A 25,646-nucleotide genomic window follows, 5' to 3' on the forward strand; every position below is an offset into this window, starting at 1 on the left:
AAGCACTGGAACTGGGATCTGAATTGAGAAGTCCAGGACTCTAGAACCTACCCTCTGGGAGTAAACTGTAACTGATGAAACAGAATCAAGCCATTTTCACAGATGAGGAGCTTGGACACTCTTTGGCTTAACTTAAGTTTTTTTTTTTTTTTTTAACAACCCAATTTTTATTTTTGTTTAAAATGTCTTTGTTTCTTTCAGAGCTAGTCCAAGGAGGAAATGAGCCCCAAGCAATGGAAAGCTGCACACGAAGACTGGAATGTGGAGAACTGGGGAGTGCCCTGTCAGCTCTATTCCCATCACCTGCTCCACCCCTTCACGGCGACCCACTCGTGCCATACTTGAGCTGGAGCCAGTCACGGGCCCTAAAAGGACACTCCTTAGATGACTGACCCACAGATTGCAAAGGTCCTCGGCCAGGGATCTCTTGCACAGCTGATGTAGACAGTCAGGCAAAACTAATGAACGTGGAGTTAGTGATGACTTTTCCAAATCCTGAGACACTTTTCAGGGAAAATCACTTTAAACTTGGGGGAGGGGGTATACTCAAGAATGGAGTGGTGCTTTTAAACTTTGATGAGCAGCTAAACTCAGGTATATATTTGGGGAAGGGACTACTCTTAGTATGAATGGTTTTGGAGCTGGGTCCAGTTTACAGAATTTTCATGTTGCCTTTTAAAATAATTTTTGTTGGTGGTGAATGTATTGTACATAAAGTGGGAAGGGTGGGTGGGGATGCGGAAGAAATGGGGGTCCTAACTGGTGGGCACACAGCACTGGAGTGATTTTTATCTGTTTACAATCATGTCACACTGAGTACTTCTGGGAGCCGGAGATGAGGGTAGGAAAGGTTTGATCTTGTAATATGTCACTGTGTTTCCTTAGTGGCCAGCAAGCCTTCAGAATAGCTAAAGGCCTTCCTTCCTTCCAGTCAGCCTGAGAGAGAACACCTGTCCCCTAAGCACCTGGTGTCTCCGTTGGAGGCAGAGTGCTCTCAGGAGACTACTAGAAGCTTCAGCCTGGAAGACAGGCTGCTCTCTCACGCTGGTGGCCCAAATCCTGGATTTGAGAAAGTGGTGTCCCTTCCTGATTTTGCCACCAGCCCTACCGAATAGTTGTAAACCAGTATCAGGAATTGGGATCGCTAGAGTGTTTCACGTATTAGAAGATGAATCATCCTCATCACAGACCTCCCTGTCAGGACTGTGATCTAGAAGGCACCACACACAGCTTTCTGGCACGAATCACATTTTGTGGAAGTGACTACTCAGGTTTGTATATTTTAGTATCAATAAAGAATTGCACAGGTTTGAATAGGAAAAATGTATTCTATAGATTTACAGTTTGAATTTAGGAATATTTCAGTATATATAGTTTTTATTCGTTTTAAGTGAATCATAGTAAAATCAGTCATGGTGATTTAAAATAGCTATCAAGAACAAGTTCTTGGAATTATCTGTTGTATCTGTGATAGGAAACCATTTTACAGTATTAAATTACTTTATTACAGTTGTAGAGTTGAATTACACTGGATTCTCCCTCGTTAGCATTCTGTATTTGATTTTAGCTGAAAGGTCACCAAAGTTAGGACCCATGTTTTAAACTTTTGAATATTCCACAAAAGAAAAAACTAAGGAAAATACTGAAATTACAGGTCTTTGTAAAGAATAGCATATTTTTAAGCATGCTTTTGGGATAGTAGAAGAGTCTCTATGAAATATTAATCTGCCCTAGTTTCTTTATAAATTCAACTGTGGGAGGGGCCAGTAGAGTCTTTCCCTCCAATTCCAGGATTCCTAGTGAAGCATGGAACTGTCATGTTTACAGTTTGCTAAACATACGCTGTCCGTGGAAAAGGAAGCTAATCGGAAGCATGCATGATATAGAGAAATGAAAGCCAAGACACCAGTTCCAGGATGATGGAAGTTCATATCCGTACGCAAATGCTGAACCTGGTGCTGCTGCCTAGGGCTCAGGCAGATTTGAGAGTTGAGTAGGGAACACAGGTGCCTCTAAGGTATAATGCACAAAAATACAGATTTTTCTCTCAGAGAGGTTTTAATTTTAAATTTGATGTATTTGCAAGTGGATTGAGTTTTGAGCCTGTGTTCTCACTGGATCCTAATTCTTGTTAGAAACCTATCACTGGCATAACCTGGTTTAGAAGAGTGAAGAGGACAGAAGGATTGTGGATGGGTCTGCCCTTTAGCTGGTATCCGCTAACATGGGGCATTACTACTTCAGTTTCTGTGTTTGTGCAGAAGCAGGGAGGAGGAAAAAAGCTAGTTTGGAGCTGGTTAGACCTGGTCTAGGCCCAGAGAATTTGGCCACTGACAGCCTTTCTCTTTTCCTGGTAATGCTGGTTTGAATCAGAGGCCTCTCACTTCTCCTTAACAGGAGCACTGTCACTGTGGGCCTCTCCCCATGACTACCCCAGGGGCCTGGGTGGGAGTGGCTGTAAGCAGCAGTTGGGCCATTGCCCCCTTTCCTTCTGCCCTCGTGGTCCTTGAGCAGTTGTGTGCACACTCTTCCAGGTAATCCTGTCTCCTCTCTCTCCCAGTGACCGCCCCAATCAGCTGTTGCTAGAGCGATGCTGTGAACGATACAGGAAAAGTCAGTAAATCCCTTTATCCTTAATCTCCCTTCTTGGTTTTAGACAGAAAATATTAAGGAAGAGCAATAGGAAATAGAACTACTGTATTATAACACTGTGAACAAGAACAACAGCAGCAGCAGAACTGTCAGCCTTCCTGCGTCCTGTGTGGGAATGTGTCCATGCCTTATAGGTACTAGTGCTTCGTCCATTGTCCAGGGAGTGTCCTGAGCTTTCACTGGTCTTTGAAGTGCAGATCTGCTGTAAGCTGTCTGGAGCTGCAAGGTCGCAGGAATCCACAGGACCGTGAGCTGCTGTGAACCCCTAGTCCACCCATCCCCACGCAGGATCTTTTTCTCACCTTTTCCTCCTCCTCTAGCACTTCTCTTTCCAAGTGTCTTAAGCAGATGCAATGTCTTAAAGCAGATGCAAATGCATTTGCCATCTTCTCCATTAGGAAAATGATGGTTATGTGATATGTTATATTTAGGAAGTAGTGTGTAAGGTATTCTGAAAAGGTTTGCTCTCAAGCTAGAAGGACATTTCACCCTGTGGGTCACTGTCACCTTGTCAGCGTGCCGGCTCTCAGTGGTCCCCAGGAGGATGGGGATAGCTGAGATCGTGGAGAATGGGAAATACCATTGCATCTCTTTGATTTAACACTCATGGCTCACCTTTAGTAGAGTTGTTAATAAGTTAGAAACTTGTGTCCCTGAGGCCCAAGAGAAAAGATGAGCTTCTTAGGAGGATTCTGGGTTTGTTTTCCCCTCAGAATTAAAAAATAGTTTTTAATTCAGCTACTTTTTCCCCTCAGTTAAAAGGTAGCAGGAGCTATTGGCTGAAATTTGTTACAGTGAATGAATGTGGAGAATAAATAAGAACAAACCCTGCAGGATTCTTGTTGACGTAACTTTCCATCCCACCTCTCCGCCTCTCCTTCATCACCAGCCTTCATCAGGTTGGTTTAGTTTACCTGGCCGTACACACGAGCTGCTCATCAACAGTTCGTATCTTCTCGCTGAGCCCGGGCCAGATGCTCTCAGAAGGCCTTCTCATGCTCCTCTTCGTTAGGCTTAGTGAAAACCTTAAGACCTGCAGTTTGTGCCCCTCAGTTCAGTCAGACCTCAGCTTTAAATGTCTATTTACTCTGGCTTGTTCCCTGAAAGTGCTTCTTGTGACTAAGCATTTGGTGTCATTATCCCATGCCATTTATCTGCTGTATAGTTATTATATTATTTTTGCTGATTACTGCTGGCAGATGCCATCCCAGGCCCACAAAATCCCAGTGTTGCAGTCACCACAGCTGTCAGAAACAAGTTTGCAATCCATACTTCTTGGTTCAATTTTTTTTTTTTTTAATGGAAGTTCAAATCTGTAAATACTACACTGCTCTTAAGACCTGATTTGAAATTTCACAGGAAGGCCTAATCCTGTAGTCACAAGGTAAGGACAGTTGAGTAGTGTCAGAACCCCAACCTGCTTGCAGAGAACCTTGGTTTCCATAGAAAGGAAAGGCTGAAGGTTTTCTAGCATTGTTGCCCGTCTTTGTCTGTCAGTCAGTTCACCCTCTGCGATTCTCCATGGACCCGCATTGCAGAAAATCAGTCCCATATATTAGTGAGCCATGTACTGCCCAATCCGGGGGCTCCTGGGGTGTGGTGTGTCCACCGGTGACTCTCCGGACACTGGCTTCAGTAAGGATACTTCTTATTTCGGTTGAGAATGCAGAGGCTTTTATTCGTGGACTCACATCACTGCATAGGCACAAAGAATGTGATTGCCATTTGCTGCGTGAGAAAAAGCTGGGCTCCCTATTTCTTTTTTGGGTTGGACTCTGCCGTGCAGCCATAGGACACCGAGCCTCACGCACTTTCCCCTTGGGACAGTAGTGTTTGGGTGAATGTTACTGCATCCCGTTTTTCTTTTTCTTTTCTTTTCTTTTTTTTTTTTTTGAGACGAAATCTTGCTCTTGTCCCCCAGACTGGAGTGCAATGGCACGATCTCGGCTCACTGCAACCTCCACCTCCCAGGTTCAAGGGATTCTTCTGCCTCGGCCTCCCGAGTAGCTGGGACTACAAGCGCGCACCACCACTCCCAGCTAATTTTTGTATTTTTAGTAGAGGCGGGGTTTCACCATGTTGGCCAGGCTGGTCTCAAACTCCTGACCTCAGGTGATCCACCCGCCTTGGCCTCCCAAAGTGCTGGGATTACAGGCGTGAGCCAACACACCCGACCTTCATTTTTTAGATTAAGCTGGGACACAAGTTTTGCCTCCAGGCTGGATGTTGATCCTGCTCTGTGCTAGACAGATGTGCGGAGGGACTGTTCCGGGCTCGGCTTGACCTTTTCCTACCTAGTTTCTCCCTCTTGTCCTGCACAAGAGGACTAACTGAACTCTAACGTCAGAACTGCTGACGAGCAGTTGATTGTCCTGCTTGTGTTTTTGAAAGGGGTGGGTGGGGTGGGAGCAGGGGTATGGATATTGCATAAGTTATTGAAATGCTGACCCCCGTTCAGGAAACCATGCAGCCCCTTCCCTCCCCTCCCCCTCCCCCTCCCCCTCCCCTCCCCTCCCCTCCCTTCCCTTCCCTTCCCTTCCCTAGCCAGGGCTCAGGTACCTCACTCTCCTGCCTTGTGCATAGCTCCTGGGGCCCCGGTCAGTCTCCACCAGCCTTGGCACACAGTGTCCGGAGCCTCTGCTCCTGCTGCAAAAGCAGAAACCATGTGAACCTTCTGGCCAGTACTGGAAAGGGGAATGCTATTTATTTTTATATTGTGTATATTTTGTCGTGGTCTGCTGATTCCCTGTTTCACTGAGAGCGACACTTACCTCAATAGTTAGTTCAATATTGTGTGTTGGATAATTTTTTAAAAGAACTTTTTAAAAAGCTTTTTGATCCTTGGAGGTCTGTAGATTTATTTCCATACGAACTGGTTATTTTGTATAAAGTACATTCTTAAAATAGCAAGGCTCCTCTGTGTGTGTGGTGTGTCTGTCCATGTGTCATTTCCATATCAGGGCAAACCCAGACTTCCATCAGGACGAAGGCGTGAACTAGGCCACAAGGCCACCAGCTGAAATGCCACCCCTCGTCCATTCTCATGCATCCAGAATCCATGGAGGTGGGGCACGGGTCCTGTGCATGGGACAGAGGAATATGGTTCCAGAGAACTTCATAACAGTCATGTACTGACTGGCAGTTCTAAACCATGTCAGGGATAAAACGCTCCTCACAGCTGATCCTCGCAAAGCTGGCCCGGCCGTCAGCATCTCACTGGTAAAGGCGTCCGCTTTCAGAAGGTTACTACACCTGAGGTGCACGACTTCTCTCCTTGCAGGCTTTAGGGTGCCTGGGATGGGAAAGGAGTATACAGTGGGGCAGTGGGGCAGCTCCAGCCTGGAGCCCGCTGTGCACACACATGGCCAGAAGTGGGAGCTCCAGCCTAAGCAAGCGGGCAATCTTATACCTGCCAAGGTCATTTATGTTTTATTTCCAGTTACTGGGAGAACAGTTTGAAAGTAGCTTCATTCAGCCAGGCGCGGTGGCTCACGTCTGTAATCCCAGCACTTTGGGAGGCTGAGGCGGGCGGATCACGAGGTCAGGAGATTGAGACCATCCTGGCTAACACGGTGAATACAAAAAATTAGCCGCGCGTGGCGGCACACGCCTGTAGTCCCAGCTACTCGGGAGGCTGAGGCGGGAGAATGGCGTGAACCCGGGAGGCGAAGCTTGCAGTGAGCCGAGATCGCACCACTGCATTCCAGCCTGGGTGACAGAGCAAGACTCTGTCCCAAAAAAAGAAAGTAGCTACATTCTTAGAAATTAGCTACAGTCTTAAGACACCAAAACTCCTGTTTTGTCCTTAAATGCAGACCGTCCCAGTTTAATGATCATTCAACTTAGGAGTTTTTGAAAATGAGACACATTCTGTAGAAACTGTACTTCAAGTCCTCGTGCAACAATTCTCTTTCACCTTCTGTACGGTATTCAATAAACTCCATGACATATTCAACACTGTATTATAAAGGAGGCTCAGCCAGGTGTGCTGGCTTACACCTGTAATCCCAGCACTCTGGGAGGCCAAGGCAAGTAGATCATCTGAGCTCAGGAGTTCGAGACCAGCCTGGCCAACATGGCAAAACCCTGCCTCTACTAAAAACACAAAAATTAGCGGGGCGTGGTGGCGGGTGCCTGTAATCCTGGCTACTTGGGAGGCTGAGGCAGGACAATCGCTGGAAGCTGGGATGCGGAGGTTGCAGTGAGCCAAGATCGCGCCACTGCATTCCAGCCTGAGCGACAGGAAGACTCCGTCTCAAAAAATAAAAAAGGAGGCCAAGATCGCGCCACTGCATTCCAGCCTGAGCGACAGGAAGACTCCGTCTCAAAAAATAAAAATAAAAAAGGAGGCTCAACTGTGGGCTAGCATAAGTTTGCTGAGCATGCTTGAGGCAGGGTAAGCTGTGATGTTCGGTGGGTTAGGTGGATTCAGTGCATTTCCAGCTGACAATATTTTCAACTCATGATGGGTTTATCTGGAGGTGACCCCACTGGAAGTTGAGGAGCATCTGTAATTGGCTGTGGAAGTAATCCTCATTCCATAAAAATTTAACCACAATTAGTACCCGTTTCCAAACCCATGCTTGGGGCTGTCCCTTTCTAGGCAGTAATCTGTTCACTCTCCTTTTAACCTCCAGTTGTTTGGTGTCTGATTGTCCCCACTGATACTCTGTTGTTATTGGCTAACAAATTTTTGAGCCTTTTACCCTGGTATTATTTTAAAACTGTTCAGTTATTCTCCCATGAAGTGTTTCTCCGATAAAACATTTTATGCCAACCATACTTTTCTTGTTTAGTAGTTGCATTTCAGTATAATTTCTGAAACAAAACAAAAATCAACTTTAAAGTGAAAAATCAGGCTGGGCACGGTGGCTCACTTGATGTCAGGAGTTTGAGATCAGCCTGGCCAGCATGGTGAAACCGTCTCTACTAAAAATACAAAAATTAGCCGGGCATGGTGGCACACGCTTGTAATCTCAGCTACTTAGGAAGCTGAAGCAGGAGAATTGCTTAAACCCTGCAGGCAGAGGTTGCAGTGAGCAGAGATCGCACCACTGCACTCCAGCCTGGGCAAGAGTGTGAGGTCCTGTCTTAAAAAATCACTAGTAAACCCCAGATCAGACATGATGCTACTCAAATTGTGCATCTCGATGGAATCTTCCAGTGGGTGGGAGGAGCACCACTCTGGCCTGGCTTCCTTCACTGTTCTGTCAGCTTTCCTAGAGCCCAGTCCAGCTGCATCAGTGGCTGGGATGGCATTAGCAAACCCACTCCCTTTGCATATCAGTAGCACACCCTTAAAATGCATGCAAACTTTGATTCCTAACTTTCAGATTTCCTCCTACCGTGACATGAATTCTCACCAAACAAAGGCCAGAATGTTTTTTTTGACATATTTAGCTATTGATAGGCTTTAATTTTTCTTGAGACAGGGTTTCACTCTGTTGCCCAGGCTAGGTACAGTGGCATGGTCTCAGCTCACTGCAGCCTCAATCTCCCAGGCTCAAGCAGTCCTCTCACCACAGCCTCCCAAGCAGCTGGGACTACAGGGGCACCCCACCACACCCAGCTAATTTTTTGTCTCACGATGTTGCCCAGGCTGGTCTAGAACTGAGCTCAAGTGATCTGTCTGCCTCAGCCTCCCGAAGTGCTGGGAATTACAGGCGTGAGCCACTGTGCCCGGCCTTTATTTTTTATAAGGAACTTAGCCATTTAGAGTGCTTCCAGATTTATCTTCTTCGGGCCAAAACCAGCAACAAATATATGTACCAAAAGTTAGCATCTTCCACTGGTTAACTGTTTCAAAACAGTGCAGTAGGCAGTGTAAATGTGGCTCTATTTTTGGAACTGTTACTGTTTAACGCTTGTTAAGCATCCTGGGTAAATATATCTTACACAGATAATCCTAGTGAGCTTCTTAAAATAAGAGCATAAAAGCTACTCGGGCAAGATTTAGGGAGACAGGAAGCTATACATTGTTACTGTAGATTAGTCTCAAAAGTTCTGATCAACTTTCTATTTTGACATTTGGAGACATCCATAGGTGCTTCTCTTGTTAAAGATTAATGTCTCTTGTCTCTAAACCAATTCGTGTTACTGGAAGGAAAGGCAACGCAAGTTTTATAAATCAGCCCCTTTGTGGGCTCCGTTTTGCTATACTCTATGTTCTCTGAGAGTGCTACCAACGGAATTGAGAAAATAACCATCCAGACGGGCTATTTGGGGGCTGATCTTTACCCTGGAATCTTCCTGGAAGGTGGACGGCCTATGTCATGCAGTTGTTATGCAAGAGGTATCATGGGACCTTTCCTTCTGGGCGGTCATGGAGCCGCGGCAGAGCCCTGGGTGACCCAGCAGCAGCTGCCTGCTGTGTGGCTGCCTTCACTGTCCTCCCCCACAACTGCTGTTGATTTCTCTGCATTGACCCTGCAGATGTTTCCCTGGCCTTGTGGTGTTCCTTTGGACTTTTAAGGGACCTCTGTGCATCTATTTTAGTCCCCTTTCTGCTAGCAATGCTCACTCCCCTAGTTTCCTTAAGCAGTTTTATAAAAAACCTTCAGTGAAAAATGGACTGCAAAATACTAGCCAAGAAGGCGAAGCCATCTGGAAAATCCCCAGATTTGGCTATTGTGTGCTGCAGTCCCAGCCCCCTTCTACAGCCATGACATGCATATCAATGCAGGTGCCCTTGAGACTCCTGCAGGTTCGAGAAAGCATGACATGCTCCCAGAATCCTGGATTTGGACATCATTCTGGACAGCATATGACAAGGACGAGGACCCCTATTCTAGCCAGTTAAAGCTGGACAGAATTTTTAAAAGCAATGAAGCCAGTTCCTTGGATATATCCACGGGCTTTGCTTTGAGAAGGAACTGAGTGGGCAGTGAGAAGAGTCGAGTGAAGCCTGGCCCGTGAGTGCCTCAACAACTGAGATGAACGTCGACTCGCTTGCAGGCAAGTTGTCAGTAAGTATTTATTAAATACCCACCGTGAGCCTTGTACTTTGCCTAGTTACTAAGAAACCAAAAGGGGGAAAAATAGCCTCATCTGCTCAGAGTTCATAATAAACCTGTATTGTGAATACAGAATACAGAAAAACTGGACTCTAGTGAGGTGCTAGAAAGAGTGTACTGCTTAGCTGAGATAGCAGATGAAGGAAAAATATTTTTGGTTCCTCCCTGCAATGCAATCGTACCGGGAGGGTGGAGTGTTGATGTTCTCAGCCCATTTAATTTGGATGGAGCTGCAGGCTCATCAGTTTGGGGACTGGCTTCATCGCTTGTTCTGTCCAGCAGTCGCGTCTTCTCGGACTCCTTGTTCCAGCTTGAATTCCTCTTTTGCCCTGGCTCCACTCTAAGACGAAGACTGCGTAATTCAGAAAATGCAGCGCAAGTAATTATGTCCGGTGTGATGCTAAACATTTCCCAAAGGCAGCATAGATCTGCAGAAACTGCAGCTTGGGAGAAGTGATGGTGTTCTTCTCCCCACCACCTCAGCCTGCCCTGATCATTCTCACTCACGTGATCTATTGTGATGTTCTCACAATGTAGCCTGGCCATCATCTGGGAACTTGCTGGAAATGCAGATTTTGGCATCCCGCCTAAGACCTTAAACTGAAGAAGGGCCCAGCTCTCTCTTGTAACTAGCAACAGATGCAACCTGCATGGTTCTGATGCAAACTGACCTGGAAGAATGGCCCTGGCATTTACATTTTGGTCCTTAGATGCAGGTAATCTGAGCTGAACATCTTCAAACCTGAGGCATAGCATAGAAAAAAGAAAGAATACAAACAGTTTATATAAAGTAAAAAAATTTTTTTAGAAAGGACTTAAGTTGGCTGGGGTGCGGTGGCTCACACCTGTAATCCCAGCACTTTGGGAGGCCAAGGCAGGCGGATCACGAGGTCAAGAGGTGGAGACCATCCTGGCTAACATGGTGAAACCCCGTCTATACTAAAAATACAAAAAATTAGCCAGGCGTGGTAGCAGGTGTGGTAGTCCCAGCTACTCGGGAGGCTGAGGCAGGAAAATCACTTGAACCTGGGAGATGGAGGCTGTACTGAGCCAAGATTGAGCCAGTGCACTCCAGCCTGGGGGACAGAGCCAAGACTCTGTCTAAAAAAAAAAAAAAAAAATCAGGCCTAGGCAACATAATGAGGCCCCACCTCCACAAAAAAATAATTGTTTTAATTAGCCAGGTTGATGGTGTGCACCTGTGATCCCAGCTACTCAGGAGGGTGAGGTGGGTGGATCGCTTGAGCCCAGGAGCCCTCCCTGGGGATGCTCTTATTTCTGCCTGCAGCCTCATTTGTCACTCTGTGCAGACTTATTCTGTTTTTGTTTTGTTTTGTTTTGTTTTTGAGACAGTCTCGCTCTGTCACCCAGGCTGGAGTACAGTGGCATGATCTCAGTTCACTGTAAACTCCGCCCCCCCCCCCCCCCCGGGTTCACGCCATTCTCCTGCCTCAGCCTCCCGAGTAGCTGGGACTACAGGCGCCTGCCACCACGCCCGGCTAATTATTTTGTGTGTGTATTTTTAGTAGAGATGGGGTTTCACTGTGTTAGCCAGGATGGTCTCCATCTCTTGACCTCGTAATCCACCCGCCTCGGCCTCCCAAAATGCTGGGATTACAGGCGTGAGCCCACCGTGCCCAGCCTAATTCTGTCTTTAATTCATATTTTTTTGCCATACTCTGGCCACCCTTTTCCAAATGCCTGTTGGATGTTGCCTGCTGCTGTTGTTTTGTCCTTTGGATTTGTTTGCCACTGTTCCAAATTTTTTATTACTAAAATGATTTACAATTTAATTTCCAGACTGTATTTCCTATAGTTTGCCTAATGTTTTAAAAGTCCTTTCCTAGCCGTTTGATTATAAGCTACGTTAATACTAACGCCTCCCCCTCACACCCTAGTGCCGCACATTTGTGTTTACATGTAACCTTACTAGCTTCATTACCCACCCAGCTTTCTTGCCTTTTGTATCATTGGAAGTCTGCATCTCAGTGTGGTTAAGTACATTCATGTTGATGTGCAGCCATCATGATCCACCCTCCCCATCTCCAGAACATTTGCAGCTGAAGCTCTGCCCTGTTAAACACTGACTCTTGCCGTGCACAGTGGCTCACACCTGTAATCCTAGCACTTTGGGAGGCCGAGGCAGGTGGATCACTTGAAGTCAGGAGTTCAAGACCAGCATGGCCAACATGGTGAAACCCCATCTCTACAGAAAATACAAAAATTAGCCAGGTGTGGTGGCGGGTGCCTGTAATCCCAGCTACTCAGGAGGCTGAGGTTGGAGAATCACTTGGACCCAGGAGGCAGAGATTGCAGTGAGCTGAGATCCTGCCACTGCACTCCAGCACTCCACGCCCAGCTACTTTTTGTATTTTTAGTAGAGACAGGGTTTCACCGTGTTGGCCAGGATGGTCTCAATCTCCTGACCTCGTGATCCACCCGCCTCGGCCTCCCAAAGTGCTGGGATTACAGGCGTGAGCCACCGTGCCCTGCCAAGTTTTCTATTTTTTAATAGAGATAGGGTCTTGCCAAGTTGAAGTGCAGTGGTATGATCATAGCTCACTGCAGCCTCCAACCCCAGGGCTCAAATGATCCTCCTTCCTCAACCTCCTAAGTAGCTAGAACTACAGACACACATCACAGCACCTGGCTAAGTTTTTGTTTGGAGTTTTTTTGACTTTTTTTTTTTTTTTCTGAGATGGAGTCTTGCTCTGTCGCCCAGGCTGGAGTGCAGTGGTGCAATCTCGGCTGACTGCAAGCTCCGCCTCCTGGGTTTACACCATTCTCCTGCCTCAGCCTCCCGAGTAGCTGGGACTACAGGTGCCTGCCACTATACCCGGCTAATTTTTTGTATTTTTTAGTAGAGACGGGGTTTCGCCATGTTGGCCAGGATGGTCTCGATCTCCTGACCTCGTGATCCACACACCTCGGGCTCCCAAAGTGCTGGGATTACAGGCGTGAGCCACCACGCCCTGCCAAGTTTTCTATTTTTTAATAGAGATAGGGTCTTGCCAAGTTGAAGTGCAGTGGTATGATCATAGCTCACTGCAGCCTCCAACCCCAGGGCTCAAATGATCCTCCTTCCTCGACCTCCCAAGTAGCTAGAACTACAGACACACACCACAGCGCCTGGCTAATTTTTTGTTTGGGGTTTTTTTGAGTAATTTTTTAAAAATTTTTTTGGACAGGTGTGTTGGCTCACGCCTGTAATACCAGCACTTTGGGAGGCCGAGGCAGGCAGATCACCTGAGATCGGGAGTTCAAGACCAGCCTGACAAACATGGAGAAACCCCGTCTCTACTAAAAACACAAAATTAGCCAGGCATGATGGGGCATGCCTGTAATCCCAGCTTCTCTGGAGGCTGAGGCAGGAAAATCACTTGAACCCAGGAGGCAGAGGTTTCAGTGAGCCGAGATAGTGCCATTGCACTCCAGCCTGGGCAACAAGAGTGAAGCTCCGTCTCAAAAAATAAAGAGATGGGGTCTTGGATGTTTCCCAGGCTGGTCTCAAACTCCCAGGCTCTAGTGATCCTCCCACCTCAGCCTCCCAAAACACAAGGATTACAGGCGTCAGCCACCGCACCTGGCCTCTGTGTTTACTTTTTTGATGACCTGCCATACTGTCTTCCACCACGGCTGCCGTGTTTTACATTCTCACCAGCAAGGGTTCCAATTCTCTACATCCGCACCAATGCCGATCTCTGTTTTTTTGAGCCATGCTTGTGGGTGTGACACGGCAATGCACCGCTGTTTCTGGTGCCTGCTGTCACCCCCTCATCTGCAACTGCTACTTTAAGCTCATGTCAGCTGCCAAACTTCTCTTCCCTCCCCATCTGCTTACCTACCCCCGCTTCTAACACTCTCAATGGGGGGATAATGTATCTTCCTCCTGCTGATGCGTGTTTCAAATCTGATACCTGCCTCTGGCGTGTTTAATCACCCGCCAAGCCCTGTATAATCTTCACAGAAACCATTCACATATCTTACCTCCTGTGAGCAGGCTGTCATTTTCTTTTTTTTTTTTCCAACTGGAGCCTCACTCTTGTTGCCCAAGCTGGAGTGCAATGGCGCAATCTCGGCTCACTACAACCTCCGCCTCACGGGTTCAAGCGGTTCTCCCGCTTAAGCCTTCCAAATAGCTGGGATTACAGGCATGTGCCACCATGCCCAGTTAATTTTGTATTTTTAGTAGAGATGGGGTTTCTCCACGTTGGTCAGGCTGGTCTCGAACTCCCAACCTCAGGTGATCCGCCCACCTCAGCCTCCCAAAGTGCTGGGATTACAGGCCCGAGCCACCGTGCCTGGCCCAGGCTGTCATTTTCTCTTTTGCCTAGCTTACTGTGTAATCTCCCTGACTTGTCCAAACCACTTGGCACTGCCAGAGACCTGAACTGTCCCGTCGGGTCCCTACTCCATAGCATCCTCTATCAGCTTTCCATTGCCCACCAGAAAAGGTGGGAAGAAAATTAGCATGGGCCGGCCGTGGTGGCTCACACCTGTAATCCCAGCACTTTGATAGGCTGAGGCAGGCAGATGGCTTGAGGTCAGGAGTTGTACACCTGCCTAGGGCAACATGGCAAAACCGCGTCTCTACAAAGAAATAACAAAAATTAGCCAGGCATAGTGGCATGCCTGTAATCGCAGCTACTTGGGAGGCTGAGGTGAGAGGATGGCTTGAGCTCAGAAGGTCAAGGCTGCAGTGAGCCATGATCACAACACTGCGCTCCAGCCTGGGCGACAGAGCAAGACACTGTCTCAAAAATAATGTATATTTTACAAAGAATTAGCATGTGAATACCTTTTATGTGCCAGGCACTGTACTAAGTGCACTACATCTAGATATGAGTCCCATGTCATAGATGAACAAGCAACACAGACAACTTAAGTAACTTGTTTAAGGTCACACAGCTAGTAAGCAGTAAACTAAGATTCAAACTATTTCAAAAGCAATCCTATTCTCAAGTCCACTCTACAGCCTCATTTAAGATTAATTACAATCCTGTTACATGGATGTCCCATTCCCCTTTTATGAAAAAAGCACTAAAGTAGCTTGCCTAAAGTGTATTACTTCATAATTTAGGAGCTGGAGTCTGAACGTGCATCTGACTTCAAAGTATCCAATGCTGATTCTTCACCTCTCCCAGATCCTTCGCCTGGCAGCAGGGCCCTGTTTCATCTAGATCCAACGTGGTTTAACAGCCTTTTGCCCCAAATTAGACAATTTGCCAGTGGATCTCCATTTTACCTCTCTATCCTTGCTTTTATAATTCCATCAACATCTTTGCCTTTCCTCCAACCCAAAATCAATTGCCACTTTCTTCCTGAGACCTTTCCATGTCTCCAAAACTCCAAGAAACCTTCCTTAACTCAAGCAGCATTGAGTTCACAACTCACTTGTGGTAGGAATGCTTGTTCCTTGGTGCCGTAAAGAAATAGCACTTGAATATAAATTTAATTTTTTTAGTAAGGCCATTTTTATACTTTCTGCAGAAAGGGTACACTTGCTGGCAGTTTTGTCACGAGAGTATACTGAACAAAGGAGACAGGGTCGTTTATAACCTGATGGGTCAACTTTATTGCTGTGTCTGGTTTTTTTGGCTGGAATGGGACTTTATATTTTGTATTTGTTTTGATTGGCTAGTAACTTACAACTTTTTAAAAGAGGCAAAGGTAGAGGAGAATAGGCCAGGTGCGATGGCTCACACCTATAATCCCAGAACTTTGGGAGGCTGAGGCGGGCGGATCACGAGGTCAGGAGATCAAGACCATCCTGGCTAACATGGTGAAACCCCGTCTCTACTAAAAAAATACAAAAATGTTAGCCGGGCATGGTGGTGGGCACCTGTAGTCCCAGCTACTCGGGAGGCTGAGGCAGGAGAATGGCGTGAACGTGGGAGGCTGAGCTTGCAGTGAGCCGAGATGGCACCACTGCCCTCCAGCCTGGGTGACAGAGCAAGACTCCATCTCAAAAAAAAAAAAGCAGAGGAGAATAAAGGAAGGAGGAAGGAACTTGTGGAATATCAAGAAAGATAAAAACACCTTTAAATAAGGAAGAGGAACAGGCTATGACCTAATGTTTGTTTGGACCAGTATTAAGTATGGCAGGGCAAATATTTAGGCTAAACTGTGGGAGCTGAGAATATAAAGTACATAGATTTCTTTTTTTTTTTTTTTTTTTTTTGAGACAGTCTCACTCTGTCACCCAGGCTGGAGTGCAGTGGCGCGATCTCGGCTCACTGCAAGCTCCGCGTCCCGGATTCACGCCATTCTCCTGCCTCAGCCTCCCGAGTAGCTGGGACTACACGCACCTGCCACCACGCCTGACTAATTTTTTGTATTTTTAGTAGAAACAGGGTTTCACCGTGTTAGCCAGGATGGTCTCAATCTCCTGACCTTGTGATCCACCTGCTTCGGCCTCCCAAAGTGCTGGGATTACAGGCGTGAGCAAACGTGCCCGGCCTGTATAAAGTACATTGATTTTTTTTATTATGGCTGGTAGATATTTAAGAATGTTAGCACAGGTCTTTGAATAAATTTTGCTTTTAAGAGAAATTACTGCTTATTTTTAATTAGATGGGGAGGAAAGTCTTTTAAGAGGAACCTCTTCTTTACTTTTTTTTTTTTTTTTTTTTTTGAGATGGAGTCGCCAAGCCTGTAGCCAGGGTGGAGGGCAGTGGCGCGATCTCAGGTCACTGCAAGCTCCGCCTCCTGGGTTCACGCCATTCTCCTGCCTCAGCCTCCCGAGTAGCTGGGACTACAGGCGCCCGCCACCACGCCCAGCTAATTTTTTGTATTTTTAGTAGAGACGGGGTTTTACCGTGTTAGCCAGGATGGTCTCCATCTCCCGACCTCGTGATCCGCCCGCCTCGGCCTCCCAAAGTGCTGGGATTACAGGCGTGAGCCACCACGCCCAGCCCTCTTCTTTGCTTTTTACACTTGTAACATTCTTAAGCATTGAGAATGTGCCAAAACTACATTGCAGCCCTCCTGCAGCTGAGCACGTGATAGCCCCCAACAAATACATGCAAAATGAACGGAAAATGTGTTCCTGCAGGGAGGATGCCTCCCAGGATCATTGAAATAGCCGGTTATCAGCAGTAAGAAAAGTGCATGAGACTGAGAAGCAGAGATTTGCTTCTGGCACCAAATGTCTTGCAAAAGTGTTTGCGTTGCATTGATTTTCAGTGTTTGTCCTCCTCCCTGGCTTCCAGGTCTCTGAGTGGGCGGTGAATCTCCCCTCACCCCCAAGCTGCCTTGTTAAAATCTTTTCCCAGCCTGGACTTTTTGTCCGAGTCATACTAGCAACAAAGTAAACAGCAACCTACTTGCCACCTGGGGAGGTACAGCGTGGCTTGACTGGATAGTAGCCTCTTTGGGTTTTGCTTCAAACCCAGCCTATTTGAAGGTGCAGTGTGCGGTGAGAGTCTGGAACCCTGCAGTGGTGATGAGGGGGAGGCAGAGGGAGGGAAACCGACCACAGAAGGGAAAACCAGCCCAGGCTGGCTGACACTGAAAGCCACCTCTCCCTGCAGCTCAGCAGCGATCTGAACTATATCCTGGGTTCCAGAAAAGGCAGAGGTTCTTACCGAAAGCAGGTAAGTGTCTTGTCTGTCTGCATCAAGCTCAGAGTTGGTAGGAAAAGACTCTTCTAGCAAATAAACCATTGGGGGAAAGGGGAAGAGCAGCCAGTGGGACAGGGACACTCATCCCATTTGTTGGATAGAGTCAGAAGGGGTGGGCACGAGGAAGTGGCCGCCCCTGACCATGGGGTATCCCAGGCAACATCCAAGCCAGGAAGCAAGTGATTTTCTTGGCAATAAGTCAAGAACTGGCTCCTGGCTACTAGTGTGAGGGGCTCATTCCTGGGAACACTCACCCTTGCTCTGCTAATAAGAGGAAGTAGGCGGGGACGTGGTCATCACCCTGAGGCCCCCAACCCAGCTCCTCACAGTGGGAAGAAATGAGCACAGCTCTACAGTGGAGCCAGCAGTCTCGTGACAAGTCTGACAACAAAGTCAGATGGGGAGTCATTGTGGCTTCTTGATTTGAGGATGCTTACTGGATGCCTCTGCGCCATGGCCAGGATACTGCCCCGAGACTTTTTGTTGTTGTTGAGACAGTTTTACTCTGTCGCCCAGGCTGGAGTGCTGTGGCATGATGGCGGCTCACTGCAACCTCCGCCTCCTGGGTTCAAGCAATTCTCCTGCCTCAGCCTCCCGAGTAGCTGGGACTACAGGTGCATGCCACCATGCCTGGCTAATTTTTTTTTTCTATTAGTAGAGATGGGGCTTCAGCATGTTGGCCAGGCTGGTCTCGAACTCCTAACCTCAGGTGATCTGCCCGCCTCGGCCTCCCAAAGTGCAGGATTACAGGCGTGAGCCACCGTGCCCAGCCTCAAGACCATCTTAACTCACAAATAACTGGTAATTTTCATGGGGAAGCAAGTCAGTGTCAATGTAATGCAGTAAGTGCTGCAACTGAATATTCAATGGGTTAACAGGAGAGGGCTCCTAGCCAAGAATGGGGTGACTCCAGAAAGGCATGTGGGAGGAGGTGACGTCTGAGCTGAAGCCCAAAGAACAGTTTGTAAATCACTGGGTTTGGATGCGGAAAGAGTGTCCTGGGTGAAGGGGACAGTATGTGCAAGACTCGGATGCAAGACTGACGTGTTCCGAAAGCAAAAGTTGAAAGCAGGGGGTGAGGGAGAGGAAAACCAGGGCAGGTTGTGCGGGAGTGGGAGCCTGTCCCGAGAGCCGTGGGAAGGCAGCCCCCGCGCCCTTTCACCCACTTGGCCGTTTGGAAGGTGGATTTGAGGGCAACAAGGCTGAAGGCAAGGAGCTGAGTTAGGAGCCCTCAGGCATCCGGAGGGACAATCTGTGGTGATCTAGCAGTGGCTGCACAGAAGGGGAAGCCAGAGGAGTCAAGCCAAGGGAATGGGACATTTTTAAACAGGAAGAACGAAAAGCGATGTGATCTGAGGAGCTTGGAAAACTCCAGCACGCTCCTCCCTGCAGCTCAGCAGCTAGTATCATTTCTCTAAATAGTGTGCCTTGTTCACAATATGACCCTCAGTTACAATGTATTAAGAATCACTTCTCCAGCCGGGGCACAGTGGCTCAGGCCTGTAATTCCAGCACTTTGGGAAGCTGATGTGGGCAGATCACTTGAGGCTGACGAGTTCAAGACCAGCCTGGACAACAGGGTAAAAATGCACAAATTAGCCGGGTGTGATGGAGCATGCCTGTAATCCTAGCTACTTGGGAGGCTGAGGCAGAACTGTTTGAACCCAGGAGGCAGAGGTTGCAGTGAGCCAAGATCACACCACCGCACTCCAGCCTGGGCAATGCAGTGAGACTGTCTCAAAAAGAAAAAAAAAAAAAAAAAAGTCTGGGCCCAAGGCAGACGGATCACTTGAGGTGAGGAGTTTGAGACCACCCTGGCCAACATGGTGAAACCCCGTATTTACTAAAATACAAAAATTAGCCGGGCATGGTGGCTCGTGCCTGTAATCGCAGCTACTGGGAGGCTGAGGCAGGAGAATTGCTTGAACCTGGGAGGCGGAGGTTGCAGTGAACCGAGATCATGCCCCTGCACTCTAGCCTGGGCAACAGAGCAAGACTCCCGTCTCAGAAAAAAAAAAACAAAAATTTTGCCAGGTGTGGTGGCACGTGCCTGTAATCCCAGCTACTCAGGAAGCTGAGGCAGGAGAATCACTGGAACCTGGAAGGCAGGGGTTGCAGTGAGCCGAGATCACGCCACTGCACTCCAGCCTGGGCAACAGAGTGAAACTCCATCTCAAAAAAGGAGAATCGGCTGGGCACGGTGGCTCACCCCTGTAATCCCAGCACTTTGGGAGGCCAAGGTGGGCGGATCACCTGAGATCGGGAGTTCAAGACCAGCCTGACCAACATGGAGAAACCCCATCTCTACTAAAAATACAGAAATATAGGTGGGCATGGTGGCGCATGCCTGTAATCTCAGCTACTCAGAAGGCTGAGGCAGGAGAATTGCTTGAACTCTGGAGGTGAAGGTTGCGGTGAGCCGAGATCGTGCCATTGCACTCCAGCCTGGGCAACAAGAGCAAAACTCCATCTCAAAAAAAAAAAAAGAATCACTTTTCCACTGGGTGTGGTGTCTCAGGCCTGTAATCCCAGCACTTTGAGTGGTTGAGGTGGGATTACTGTTTGAGCCCAGGCATTCATGACCAGCCTTAGCAACATGGCGAGACCCCATCTCTACAAATAATTTTTTTTTTTTTGAGACGGAGGCTCGCTCTGTCACCCAGGCTGGAGTGAGTGGTGCGATCTAGGCTCACTTCAAGCTCTGCCTGCCGGGTTCACACCATTCTCCTGCCTCAGCCTCCCGAGTAGCTGGGACTACAGGTGCCGGCCACCACGCCCGGCTAATTTTTTTGTATTTTTTAGTAGAGACGGGGGTTTCACCGTGTTAGCCAGGGTGGTCTCAATCTCCTGACCTCGTGATCCGCCTGCCTCGGCCTCCCAAAGTGCTGGGATTACAGGCATGAGCCGTGGCGCCCAGCCCTCTACAAATAATTTTTTAAAAATTAACCGGGCGTGATGGTGCACACCTGTAGTCTCAACAACCCAGGAGGCTGAGGCGGGAGGATCCCTTGAGTCAAGGAAGTTGAGGCTGCAGTGAGCCAAGATCACGCCACTGCACTCTAGCCTGGGCAACAGAGTGAGACCTTTTACAGTTTTCTGTACCTTCTGGATTTTCTACTTTTTTTTCTGTTACTTTAAGCACTTTAAGAAAGGGAGCAGATGTTCATTAGTAACAAAAAGTCATGGATCATTCCCCTTAGCTCATTATTTTCTAGCAAAACAGACAGGGTGGACCACAGGTTAGTTCTGGTGGTGGGATTCAGGCAGGGGTGGCCGGAGCAGCCTCTGAATGCTGCTGAGTGGTGAGATCAGTTGACAATGCTGCACCTCCTCTCTGACTTCCTCCCCACTTCCCCCCAAAACCTGTCTGCTTCTGACTCTATACCAGAACCATCCTTAGCCACCTCCACGTTTGAAAAATAGAGTCTGGAGTGGTGAGGAGGTAGGACTCGGTATCTGGAAATACTCCTGGAAATGGGGCACCTGGGGGCTGGAGGACTAGCCCAAGGCCAACCACAGCAGCATGGTGTCTGCAGCTGAGGTGTTCTTTCTGTCAAGCCGGTGTGCCTGCTGGCTGACTTCCTTCCCACAGTGCTGAGGAGAGAGTTCCTGAAGCCCCAGTGACCCCATCTCTCTCCTTCCCTGCAGGCAGCTTCGGTTCCTAACTTGCATCCTTCATTCCTCAGAGTTGAGACAGCTCCATGGTTCTCTGCGGTTCAGCCCTGGACAGTCACCAAGGCTCTCTACAAAGTTCTCTCCCAGTAACCCTTGTTCTCTACCCCTTCTCCCTAATCCCTCCCTCTCCACTTCATTGTTTTACTCTGAAGGGTCTCCTAATTGGCCTCTCACTGACTCCCCGCAACCCATTCTTCCAGAATAATTGTCCTCATACTACATTCAATGCGGTATTTTCCCCCTTAAAAGCATTCAGTGTGGCTCACGCAGGTAGTCCCAACACTTCGGGAGGTGGAGGTGTGCGGATCAGCTGAGCTCAGGAGTTCAAGACCAGTCTGGGCAACATGGCAAAACCCATCTCTACAAAAATTTTTTTTTTTAAAATAGCCTGACATGGTGTCATACGCCTATGGTCCCAACTCCTTGGGAGGCTGAGGTGGGAGGATTGCCTGAGCCTGGGAAGCAGAGGTTGCAGTGAGCTGAGATTGCGCCATGGCGCTCCACCCTGGGCAACAGAGCCAGATCTTGTCCCCTGAAAAAAAGAAGTATTCAGTGTTTTGTTACTGCCTACAGGATCACATTTAAAAATTCACTTTCCATGTCGTGAAAATGCCAATCAAAAAGAAAACAAAAAAATTCCCTTTTAGGAGGGCACATGCTGTCTCTAGCCACCCAGGCTCCCCACGTGTGGCCTAACCTGCCTTTACAGCCTCTTTCCCACAGTTCTGTTCCCTGAACCCTCTGCTCACACCAAGCCCACATCCAGGGTCTGCACGCCCCACCTTCTGCTTTTAAATGCTTCCCTATTCTTTTTTTTATTATTATTTTATTTTTTGAGATGGAGTCTTGCTCTGTCGCCCAGGCTAGAGTGCAATGGCGTCGTTTTGGCTCACTGCAATCACCACCTCCCGGGTTCAAGCGATTCTCCTGCCTCAGCCTCCCGAGTAGTTGGGATTACAGGCACGTGCCACCACGTCTCGCCTGACTGATTTTTGTGTTTTTAGTAGAGACGGAGTTTCACTATGTTGGCCAGGCTGGTCTCGAACTCCTGACCTCGTGATCCACCCACCCTCGGCCTCCCAGAGTGCTGGTATCACAGGCGTGAGCCACCGTGCCTGGCCAATGCTCCCTTTATTATTATTATTATTATTATTATTATTTATATATGTATTTTTTGAGATGGAGTCTCGCTCTGTCACCCAGGCTAGAGTGCAGTGGTGCGATCTCAATTCACTGCAACCTCCGCCTCCCAGGTTCAAGCGATTCTCCTGCCTCAGCCTTCTGAGTACCTGGGATTACAGACATGCATCACCACGCCCAGCTAATTGTTACATTTTTAGTAGAGACCGGGTTTCACCACGTTGGCCAGGCTAGTCTCAAACTCGTGACCTCAGGTGATCCACCTGCCTCGGCCTCCCACAGTGCTGGGATTACAGGTGTGAGCCACTGTGCCCCGTGCTCTCTTACTCTTTAAGGCCCACTTCTCCAAGCCAGCCCTTAGTGACTCTGCACACCTCTGAGCCTTTCAGCACGCACTGTCTAAGCCGCTCAGTTGCCATTAAATGGAATGTGAGGGTTTTAAAAAAGGTATTTATTAAGGACTCTTTGGTTACCAAGTTACAAAACTCGACTATCTTAAGACAATAAGTCACCTCATTAGAAGCATAGTGGGAGACCCTTTTTGTGGTCAAGGTCAGGAATAAAGTGGATCACTGTGCAGCAATAAGGCAGAAGTCTCTCCCGCCTTGCATCATCTCTGCGGGTCTGCTTTATTTATCTCTGTTTCCTCAATCATGTGACAAGTTTGCTGATGGGCCCCAAGTTTTATCTGTTACAGGTAAAATGCCCCTAAAAGAGGCTGCATACACTTTAAAAATTCCTATGGAAGGGGTTGAATCATTCAGCTTAAGTCAGGTCTCCATCCTTACACAGTGAACAGTAGCCAGGGGATGGAGTTCCAGGGACATGGCAGTTCCCAGTGCAACTAACCTGGAATAGCAAGGGGGAAAGGGCAAGTCCTAGAATGGGGTATGCTCACCCACTGCATTTCCACCTTTTGACACTAAGAACATGCAAACATGCTATTTCCCATGTATCAAATTTCTTCTTCTCAATATGATTCAGTTATCACATGTAAATTGTGAATGCACTTGTCTTCCCAGTGCACAGTGACACAATGTCATGGCCAGATGCTGCATCCCAAGGCAGTGACAGGGAGCCTCTGTCTTCCAGGTGGCTGTTTTTCTAGTCCTTTCCCACTTTGTTTCCAAAGAGTTCCACATGTGTTTTCTCATTGTTCTGCATCCCAGCACTTAGATGATTTTTTCTACCCCAATACCCCCTACACACTCTAAATTCCTTCAGAAAAGAAGGTAGAGGGGGCCGGGCGTGGTGGCTCCAGCCTGTCATCCCAGCACTTTGGGAGGCTGAGGCGGGCAGATCAGGAGGTGAGGAGATGGAGACCATCTTGGCCAACATGGTGAAACCCCATCTCTACTAAAAATACAAAAATTAGCCATTCGTGGTGGTGTGAGCCTGTAGTCCCAGCTACTCAGGAGGCTGAGGCAGGAGAATAGCTTGAACCCAGGAGGCACAGGTTACACAGTGAGCCAAGATCGCACCACTGCACTCCAGCCTGGACGACAGAGTGAGACTCCGTCTCAAAGAAAAAAGAAGAAAAAAAAGAAGTCTATTCCCATCAGTGCCGGAACCAGTAGGAATTCAATTCTGTGGAGGGCAAGGCCTTGCTTTGTTCCCCAGCTGTGTCCCTGCTGCTTAGAACTGCAAATGGCATACAGTAATCACTCAACAAATATCTGTAGCGTGACTAACACTTAGGCTTGTGGGTTGCCTTGGGGGGCAGTTATTGGCCCTGGTGCCAGGTTTGGGGTTTTCATGGTGCTATGACTCCTTTCATACCTTGCCTGGCTAATGGTTTCGCCTTCGTTGCCTGTTACTAATGCATTTACTGCTGCCAGGAATCTTGTCAAGTCATAGGCTTTGATTAGCATAGGCCTGCTAAAGGGAACTTCCGGGGCTGGAATTGCGGCAGCTTGGTACAGCCTCAGGGTAGAGAGGCTCACCCTCCAGCCAAGTGCTCTCCGTGGGTGGAAACATTATCACATCTGTTAGCTATGCTATGGAGTGGCCCTGGGATTCGGGTGTCCCTAATTTCTCTGGCATCTGTTAAATACCCCTATTCCAGTAGCCCAGGCTAGAGTGCAATGGCGTGATCTTGGCTCACTGCAACCTCCGCCTCCTGGGTTCAAGCGTTTCTCCCGCCTCAGCCTCCCAGGTAGCTGGGATTATAGGCGCCCATCACCACACCTGGCTAATTTTTTTGGGGTGGGGGACAGAGTCTCACTGTGTCACCCAGGCTGGAGTGCAGTGGCGCGATCTCAGCTCACTGCAAGCTCCGCCTCCCAGGTTCACGCCATTCTCCTACCTCAGACTCCCAAGTAGCTGGGACTACAGGCGCCCGCCACCACGCCTGGCTAATTTTTTGTATTTTTAGTAGAGACGGGGTTTCACCATGTTAGCCAGGATGGTCTCGATCTCCTGGCCCTGTGATCCGCCCGCCTCAGCCTTCCAAAGTGCTGAGATTATAGATGTGAGCCATCGCGCCCGGCCCACAGTTTCTAAAGTAGTAATTTAGTTCTAGAAACAGCAGGGAATATGATTATAAGAGCAGTCACAATGTTCTCAATTATTGGACTCCCTGGCTTCAGACAGAAACAGTTGTGTCCTATTTTTTTTTTTTTTTTTTTTTTTTGAGACGGAGTCTCGCTGTGTCACCCAGGCTGGAGTGCAGTGGTGCGATCTCGGCTCCCTGCAAGTTCTGCCTCCCAGGTTCACGCCGTTCTCCTGCCTCAGCCTCCCTAGTAGCTGGGACTACAAGCGCCCGCCACCACACCCGGCTAATTTTTTTGTATTTTTAGTGGAGACGGGTTTCACCGTGTTAGCCAGGATGGTCTCGATCTCCTGACCTTGTGATCTGCCCACCTTGCCCTCCCAAAGTGCTGGGATTACAGGCGTGAGCCACCATACCCGGCAGTGTCCTATCCATTTTTAAGGCAGCCACTTGGAGTTGGAGCATGTCTTTCTCTCATAATCTCTTACCAGATGTCTCAGAGCAGCCTGTGCACTTTAACTCCAGACATTCTGCCACTGAGCCCCCTAGAGCTCCAGCTTTTAAAGCACTTGGGGTGAGCCTCGAGAGATGACAGACGGAGCTGCCCAAGAGCTGCCAGCTGCCAACCCTGCCCGGGGCTTCACGGCCCGCGCCCTACTTCCTCTCAGCTGGCTCCACACCCTGGGGTGTGTAATTTCCAAATTCTCACTCCTAGGGCTAATTTGGGGGATCAGACATTTGATTAGAAGTATCAGAAACCAGCTGGGCATGGTGGCTCACACCTGTAATCCCAGCACTTTGGGAGGTTATGACTAGAGGATCATTTGAACTCAGGAATTCAAGACCAGCCTGGATAACATAGTGAGACCCCATCTCTACAAAAAATAAACAATTATGTGAGCATGATGGTGCACACCTGTAGTCCCTGTTCCTTGGGAGGCTGAGGCCAGAGGATCCCTTGAGCCCAGGAGTTCAAGGCTGCAGAGAGCTGCGATTGTGCCACTGCACACTAACCTGGGAGACAGAGCAAGAACTTGTCTCAGAAAAAAAAAA

General features: G+C 48.3%; 2 protein-coding genes and 1 long non-coding RNA gene across 14 annotated transcripts in view; 2 read left to right on the top strand and 1 right to left on the bottom strand.

Moving 5' to 3' along the window:
* Positions 1-3,952, top strand: part of CECR2 (CECR2 histone acetyl-lysine reader) — a 190,408-nt gene extending 186,456 nt beyond the window's left edge. For all 5 annotated transcript variants that reach the window (XM_055374858.2, XM_031005288.3, XM_031005286.3 and 2 more), the window contains one exon: positions 202-3,952. In XM_055374858.2, the coding sequence (XP_055230833.1) occupies positions 202-207 (6 nt within the window). In that variant the 3' untranslated portion in view covers positions 208-3,952. The remainder of the gene's footprint in view (positions 1-201) is intronic.
* Positions 3,953-5,215: 1,263 nt separating this feature from the next.
* Positions 5,216-17,334, bottom strand: LOC109024594 (uncharacterized). The gene is made up of 3 exons (XR_002004104.3): positions 17,252-17,334; positions 10,337-10,407; positions 5,216-5,298 (listed from the first exon to the last, which is right to left on the bottom strand). It is a non-coding gene; the product is annotated as an uncharacterized lncRNA (long non-coding RNA).
* The window catches only part of SLC25A18 (solute carrier family 25 member 18), a 31,407-nt gene continuing 12,461 nt past the window's right edge, over positions 6,701-25,646 (top strand). For 3 of the 8 annotated variants that reach the window (XM_063704957.1, XM_019018494.4, XM_063704958.1), the window contains exons 1-2: positions 6,701-9,617; positions 17,198-17,260. The gene's annotated coding sequence lies outside the window, so the exon portion shown is untranslated. Of the gene's footprint in view, positions 9,618-16,556; positions 17,083-17,182; positions 17,261-25,646 lie in introns of those variants that run through there. The other 5 variants (XM_055374861.2, XM_019018495.4, XM_019018496.4 and 2 more) reach the window with 4 other exon arrangements.

Source organism: Gorilla gorilla, chromosome 23, assembly GCF_029281585.2.
Source record: "Gorilla gorilla gorilla isolate KB3781 chromosome 23, NHGRI_mGorGor1-v2.1_pri, whole genome shotgun sequence".
Classification (NCBI taxonomy): Eukaryota; Metazoa; Chordata; class Mammalia; order Primates; family Hominidae; genus Gorilla; species Gorilla gorilla.